The following is an 8,694-nucleotide window of genomic DNA, read 5'->3' as shown; positions in this document are numbered from 1 at the left end:
TTGGAAGAAGTGTTTTACTGGAGTGGGATTTGAGGTTTCAGGAACTCAAGCCAGGTCCAGAAGCTCACTCTCCCTACCTGCTGCCTTTGCATCCAGATATAGAACTCTCAGCTAACATGTCTTCCTGTGTGTTGCCCTGCATTCTACCATGAGGATAATGTACCAAACCTCTGAACTATAAGCAAGCCCCAGTTAAATGCTTTCTTTTATAAGAATTGGCATGGTCATGATGTATCTTCACAACAAAAAAAAATGCTGACTAAGACAACATATGAATGTTTCCATCTTCAGAAAGACATACTCAAGTGGTAAATATAAAAAATGTAATAGTGTGTGGACCCATGTTTCCTGCTATCAAGATAGAGAATATGTTAAAACTTACATTCACTCTAACATTCTTGTAGCAGCAAACTCCCTCCTGGAAGACTAGGATGCTTTTCTAAAGACTGAGAATATTATGATAAAGAAACAAAATAAAAAAGATAAAAGAATTGATTTGCAAGAAGTTTAAAAAATAAAGGAAAGGATATGGTATGTTGAGGAGCTTCATTAAGAAATCATTGATTCATCCTTGATGGTAAAGTCTGGCTTAAGAAGGCATTGGTACATGGATAAAGCAGGTACTTATTCTAGACTGTATTCCAGTAGAGATATTGAAGGTTTTTAACATAAATATCCTAACCTCAATTTTCCTTTTTTGGAAAGAATGAGAGATACTGTTTTGTACACCTTGATCATAATATATCTGCCTTCAAGCCTACAGAATGATGTAACTTTTTAATTTATTTTTTTATGATACAACTTTTTAATATAGCAGTATTGTATATGCTACTACTGGTTTTAAAATTCTGTGTATTATTTTATCCTAGTACAAAAATATGTACTAGTAACTTTATAGAATCAGTGCATTAAATAAAATGATGTCAAACTTCTGTCTATTACTGTATTGATATTGTTCTTCAATTCTAAATTATTAAGACAGATTTTTTTCCAACTTTAATTTTTTTCTCTTATGTTTGGCAGAGAAAGTTGAGCTTCTGACTGTCGTTGTTCATAAGTGTTTGTAAAAATTTATTTATTTATTTATTCCTTCATTTATTTGTGAAGAGAATGTTAAGACTCCCTGTGGTGCTTGCCACTTCTTCTGTGATCACATCTTTTCCAAAATAAGGGTGAAGTGAAGGTGCTCTGTATAATTAACATAGTAGATATTATGATGTAGGCTACTTCATAAAATTTGAACATCTTCCCACCTTTTACATTTTCTAGTAGAAAAAAATTTAGAGTAACTGTACCTATTTTATATATATTTATGTTTTCTTATTTTTCTATTTTTAAGCTGAAAGTTTGTGGTATATTTTTAAAAGTTACACTTTCTCCTTTGGAACCTGTCTTCTTCACTATTCTATTGCTGCAAAGAGAGATCATGACAAAGGCAATTCTCATAAAAAGAAAAGATTTAATTTGAGCTTGCTTACATTTCAGAGTTAGCCCATTTTCAAATTGCTGGGGACATAATGGGAGCATGGTGGCACTTGTGGCCCTTGAACAGTAGCTGAGAACTATATCCTGATCTACAGGCCAAGAGAACAAACAACACTGGGCCTAGTATGCATGTTTGAAACCTCAAAGCCTACCTCCAATGACATACTGCCTCCAACAAGACCACACCTCCAAATCCTTCTAAAGTAGTGCCACTCCCTGATGATTAAACATTCAAGTATATAAGTTTATACGGCCGTAATTATCTAAAAAGTAATAGAACCACTCATTTTATTCTTTAAATAAGTTTATTAAAATATACTCATCCTGAAATCAAGCATAAAATAAATTTTAGTGCTAAAAGGAATAAATGGTGAATATTTCCACTGTATTAAAAAAAAAACAGGAATGGCTAGGTGATTTGGTAGGTAAAGCACTTACCACATAAGCATGGAAACATGAATTTGATCCTCAGAACCCATATAAAAGTAAAAGAAAAAAGCTGACTCCATGAAGTTGACCTCTGACTTTTATACACATGCTACGGCATGCCTCCTTATCCAATAATAATAATAATAATAAGATGATGATGATTTTGATTTAAAAAAATCAAAAAACTGTTTGTGCTTTTAAAAGGAATAAAATGCCAACCCTAATATGTAGGAAGCATTTCTCTAATGCAAACTATGTTAAGAAAAGTTAACACTGGACACTGAAGAAACAATCTTTCATATTATTCATATAATTTCATATTAATATCAATAAATAATACAAATATGTAGATATATTTGTATTGTGTGCTTGCATTCAGCTTTTTAAATAATACATTTAATTGTACTATGTTATCATTGCATTGCAATTCAGATTATTTAAGAATTTAAAATTCATTATTCTACAATTAAAGACAAAGAATATAAGAAGAAAATTGTGCAGTTCTATAACACAATAAAATTGTATGTATTATCTTCTCTCTACTACCTAACATGATTTTTAAATTTGAGTCAGTTGTTAACCATGTTACAGAGTAATTTTGCAGAATTTATCTAAACAATAAGTCATGAGTTTTATGCTATTATTGTTTCTTAATCTCAAACCTAATTATATAGTATGTTGGGTGTATTAAAACTATCATTTAATGAACTGGAGACTTATAGATTGTTGCGTACTGTTACAGTTTGAATAAAATTAAATGTAAATGATTATTAAGATATATAGAATATAAAAAAGTGGAGGAGAATGTCCCCAAAAATGTCTAAATATTTATTGAATACAAAAAAAATAATAGCTGCCAAGGAAATATAAAGAACTGCAATGTGTTATAAATAATTTCAGTCAAAAGCACCATTCATAGAGTTAAAGAAAATGCTGCATTCCATTTCTGTTTTATATCTCTGAATATGACCTAGTGTAAAAAATATATGATAACTACCCAATAATCAATAAAAAAAAGGAAACAGGAAACACAATAGGAAAACTTGTAACTGAATGAATATTAAATTCATATATATGATATCCAAATGACTAATAAACTTACAAAGCATACAATAGTCTACTATCCACTAGGGAGAATAAAATTAAATGTAATTTAATTTTTGTTTTTCAGTGCCAGTGTATGTTACTGTACATTGTAACACTAGATTGGCTATAGGAATGGAGAACACCAGTATTCATACAGATATGTAGCACCTGGAATTCCCACACATCTGTGAGGCTGAAGTTGGTACCAGCCCTTTAGAAGACTATGTCACCCACTACAGTGAGCATACACATTCTCAGGTTTACAAGAAAAGTGAGTGCAGATGATTGACAAAACCACATTCAGGAGTGCTTATGGCAACCTCATTTATAATAGGAAAGTATTGGAAACAAATCAAATGTCTATCACTGCTAAAATGGAGTTCACGAATGTGTTCATCCAGTAATAAACAAAATTAGCAGCCTTAACTACATAAGCTACATAGCTACATGCAACCAGGCAGATGTATCTTAAACTTCACTGTGTTACTGAGGGAAAGAAACTGGACAGGAGTGACAATCAGACAATTGTTCAAAAACTGATAAAAACTAATCTACTTGTGTTTGAGACAGGATAGTTGTTACCCCAGGAACCAAGAGGGTAATCGCTGGAGGGTAGAGTCAGAACCCTCAACAGACACAACCATAGGTGAACCTGATCTACACTGTCTCTCTTTGGGACTCTCTTCTCATTTGATTGTGTCAAGGTAAGAATTAACAGTTATAACTGACATCTTCCTCTGAATTCTGAACACACCTGTACATGTGTATACAGGCATGTTCTCAAACACTCCCAACTAACACTCAAAATTAAAACAAGCAGGGAAAATATATAAAAGGTTTTGAAATTCATAGAATAATATCCACGTGATGACTAGGTATGATCTATAGGTTTTTACATGTCCACCACATCATTAATGAAATCCGTGAACAAGACAGCTGGATCCAACTGTTCTTAGTTGTAAGATTAGATTATAATTGTTCCAGAAGCCAGCATTAAGAAGACACTTTGTGAAGTCCCCAGGAATTCATCACAGCAGTGTTCTGACATTTCATTTTCATATTATTCTTAGTTTTCTAAGTTAGAAGCACTTGTTTGGGGAAATCCAGACATTCATAACTGCCTTTCTCTTTTCCCAAAGAACTAAATTTTAGTTTGGTGTTTTTTTAGGGTAGTATAAGAGTATTTATGTTGTCTGTTTGAATTAGAAAAAAAAACGGAAATCTGATATTAAATTTTCTAGCCTTTTAAAGGACTTTATGATTTAAAAGAATGAATATGTTGGAAACACACATGTATCTCATTAAGAGACTACACTGGCTTTTTTAAGTGCTTATGTTATCTTTTTCCCCCTAAAAACAAACCCCATGCATTTCATGAGGATTTCTTTTGTAGATTTGAGGTTCAACTCTAGAAGAATAGAATCCATTTGTATTTGCTCCACTCTGAGTGCCAGCTGATGAGTGAGCTTCTTAGCTGGTGAATTGTAATATGGTGCCTTTTGGGTGTTCAATCCATTTTGGAGGGACTCCCTGGTCAAGTCATTATACAGCAGAACATAATTTGACCATGCATAGGCAGATTTGGGGAGCTGTAAAATTATCCTCTGATCTCTTGCGTTCTTGGGAAGACATCCCCCTTGACTCCAACATTAATTCAGCATTTGCCATTGGCATTTCGAATGTGAAAGGGAAGTTCCCATCTGCAGCTCCCACTGGAGCCTGGTACATGAGGCTGGTATTTTCTGCTTCCATTTGAATAATATTTGAATATGGTAGATTCTGATATACAAGTTTAAATTTAGAACAATAACCTTCCTTCAAGTTACGAATTCCCTGAGAATATAAAAATTGTGCTTTGAGTCGGGGAGAGCTAAGAGCTCCCCGATCCTTTCAAAATTAGAACCTTGGACCTGTTTTAAATTGCTTTGTGCTTCTGAAGCATCATTTCACTTTAATATCCCCCTGCCATAATCTCCAAAGGCAACAAAGACACTTGAAACATACTTCTACATTCTATCAGCCTTAACTCAAAGTACACCGAGACTGTGGGTGAACAGTAGTGAGACTCATAGAGGATGTGACAGCAAAATTAGAACTATTTTGATTGAACCAATAAATAATACATTGAATATGAAATGTAAATAAATGCTCCAAAATTGATCACTTGTTTTTCCTAGTTTAAATACATTGATTGATTAATTAAACAATGTATAAACACAGATTAACATTTGGCCAATTTTACACCCTGGTGTCTACAGCATACATTTTGGCTGTCTCTGTCCGAGGGGCCATGTAGGACCTCACCACGGAAGTACCTGCCGTGGAATAGCGCTTCCTCATGGCAAAGGAATAGTTCCTTTCCGGTATAACATCTGTTTCAAAGAGATAAATGCAGAGAAATGAAATAAATATGATCCACTTAACTTTCAAAAATAAAAAAATCTAGTCACTTTTTTATGTTTTTCTCCAAAACAGACTAAACACACCTGCACAGACAAACACATGTTTTGTGCACACACCACACAGAGACAGATACATACACACTCCACACTCATATGCATGGACACACATACATACACATTCAAACACACAGAGTCATATACATATGCATACAGTTACACACATGCACATTCTCTCTGTCTCTGTCTCTCTCTCTCTCTCTCTCACACACACACATACACACACACAAGAGTCTCAGTTGAAATCATCCAAGAATGAGGTTCTCAGTATTTCAAACTGAAACTTAACTTTAGCTTGAAACTGTGGCTGATTTTTTTTGTTGTTGTTTTGTTTTATGATGAAGATATCTTGGCGTTTTTTTTTTTTTTTTTAGAAAACTAAGATCATACATTAGGTTTCTACAAAAAATATTGATTGACCCTTAGTCAAGCTCTCCATTTACCCAGAAACATTAACTTAGTTGATTTAGAAAAGCTAGGTACTTAACAATGACCATTGTACATGAACTACTAGTGCATGTTTAGATACTGGACAGACTTGCAGCTCTGGGTTTCCTTGGCCACTAGCATCTACTCCTTGGAAATAAACCTTGAATGCTGCAATTGAGTTGTCTTTGTACAGCTGAAACTGTGAAGGGTATCAGAGCCATTTGGTCTGATGAGAGGTGTTTTCTTCGGATTGAGAAAGATGACCATAAAAGAGGAGCTCTTACTCTGCTTTGTCCTTACCTTTAAAGAGATACAAACAGAAGATAAGGAGACCTCCAGCCAAAAAGCAACCCAAAGACCCAGCCATTCCAAGCCAGCAGGACCAGCCAAATTTATATTGGATCCCAAGAAATATATTGTGTATAATTAGAGAGGAACGCTCGACATAGACATCCACAGCATACCACACAGAACCAACAATTCCAGGGGCACCTGAAAGAAATGAGGTGGATCAGGAATAATACAGAGCATTCTCCAAATTTAAGTCATAACCTGCTTATTGTTCAAAATGCATGGTGTCATCTGAAGCATTAGCATTGCTACGCGATTCATGGACAACTGAAGTCTGGACAGCTTCTACCATTGCCCTTCAGCATTTCTCTTCACAGAACAAAATGCTGAAATAAAATAACACAGTGATCATCTGTTTCTGAAACTCTAAATGCTTGCTGGGATTTTTTTAGATGTTTCTCATTTTTCCAAAGTTATTTTTGTACAGTCATGTATCACTTAACAGAGAAATTTGTGTGGTGGCGTGCTATACACCTGAGCTACATGGCAGGTGCGTGTGCCCACAAACACTTACACTCATACAAAAATATCATAGCTCATTGCTTCCGAAGCTACAGTGAACAAAACGAGTTGCAACTGAGGTCCTTATCAAGAGACAACAGTGCAGGGAAAAGATGCAGCATCCGTGAGTGGGAGGGGTCTGCTAAAACAGGGTACAATGCTTTACAAAAAAACATGCTTTTTTTATTTTTAAAGTGGAAGGAGTACACTCTAAAATAATGGAAAAAATATATTAGATATAATATCTGGTAACATACTATACATTATCATCAAATATCATGTGCTATAGTTTTGTATGTTCATCAGTCCCAACACTGCCACAACTGTATGAGTAATGCTTTATGCTGCGATGATATGACAGTTACTGCATTGCTAGGCAAAATAAATTATTAGTTCCAGTATATTCTTATGAGGCTTCCATCATATATATGACTTATCCCTGAACAAAATGCCTATGTGGCTCAGGATTATTTCATAGAAGAAAATATTTAAAACAAAATTTGAAAACAGGAAACACAGAAACAGAAATAGCATGGAACATGTTTTCATTCTATGTTAATTTTCTTCTTTCTGAGACAGAATTTCTCTACACAGCCCTCACTGTCCTGGAATTGACTATGTAGATTAGACTGGCCTCAAACTCACAGAGATCCACCTGCCTCTGAGCGGTAGGATTAATGGTGTGCACCACCACGCTCTAGGCCTTCTATGTTAACTTTAAATGAACAGTATATGCCGTTAAAAAAAAATCTGTGTTTCTAAAACCCTTGTCTGAAGCTCTTCCGGATACATAATCAACACCTGCATGCAAACTGTGATGTCTCAGATACAAAGCCAACAGCCACATGTAATCATGTTCTTCCAGACATGCAATCAACAATGTAACCATGCTATCCCACATGATACACAGCCAACTTCCACCTGTAATCATGCTGTCTCAGGCACACAGTTAACACACACATGTAAACTGTGCTGTCACTGATACACAGACAACACTCACATAATCTGTGCTATCAATCAAACACTTTGCTGTGCTGCATAGTTTTATGTCAACTTTATACAAGCTAGATTGTTCTGAAATTGAGAAAGTGAGAAAATCATATCTGGCAGTGAGGCATTTTCTTAATTAGTGGTTGATGGGGGAAGGACCAGCCCATCATGGCTGGTGCCCCCGGTGAGCTGGTGGTTCTGAGTTCTATAAAAAAGAAAGTTGGCAAGAAAGCCATGAGGAACAAGCCGGTAAGTAACATCACTTCATGTCCTCTTCATCAGCTCCTGCCTCCAGGTTTCTGCCCTGTTTGAGTCTCTGATATGAATTCCTTCAGCAATGGACTATGATATGGAAGTAAAGCCAAATAAATGCTTTCCTCCCCTACTTGCTTTTGGTCATGGTGTTTCAGCATAACAATGGCAATCCTAACTAGGATTCATGCTATCCCAGATACAGAGTTAACACTCACATGTAAACTGGACTATCTAAGATACACAGTCAGCATCCACATGTAAACTGGGCTATCCCAGATACAGTCAGCATCCACATGTAAACTGGGCTATCCCAGATACAGTCAGCGTCCACGTGTAACCTGGGTTATCCCAGATACAGTGAGCATCCACATGTACCCTGGGTTATCCTAGATACAGTCAGCATCCACATGTAACCTGGGTTATCCCAGATACAGTCAGCATCCACATGTAACCTGGGTTATCCTAGATACAGTCAGCATCCACATGTAAACTAGGCTATCCCAGATATAGTCAATATCCACATGTAAACTGGGTTATCCTAGATACAGTCAGCATCCATGTGTAAACTGGGCTATCCCAGATACAGTTAGCATCCATGTTTACACTGGGCTATCCCAGATACAGTCAGCATCCACATGTAACCTAGGCTATCCCAGATACAGTCAACATCCATTGTAAGCTGGGCTATCCCAGATACAGTCAACATCCA

At 35.7% G+C, this 8,694-nt stretch overlaps 1 protein-coding gene across 1 annotated transcript in view; it reads right to left on the bottom strand.

Moving 5' to 3' along the window:
* Positions 1-5,238: 5,238 nt before the first annotated feature.
* Positions 5,239-8,694, bottom strand: part of Cldn16 (claudin 16) — a 19,137-nt gene continuing 15,681 nt past the window's right edge. The window contains exons 4-5 of the mRNA XM_005344777.2: positions 6,189-6,380; positions 5,239-5,372 (exon numbers count right to left, since the gene is read on the bottom strand). Coding sequence (XP_005344834.1) covers positions 5,239-5,372; positions 6,189-6,380 — 326 coding nt within the window. The remainder of the gene's footprint in view (positions 5,373-6,188; positions 6,381-8,694) is intronic.

This window comes from Microtus ochrogaster, chromosome 2, assembly GCF_000317375.1.
Source record: "Microtus ochrogaster isolate Prairie Vole_2 chromosome 2, MicOch1.0, whole genome shotgun sequence".
Lineage (NCBI taxonomy): Eukaryota > Metazoa > Chordata > Mammalia > Rodentia > Cricetidae > Microtus > Microtus ochrogaster.
This window is presented reverse-complemented; position numbering and strand designations above follow the sequence as displayed.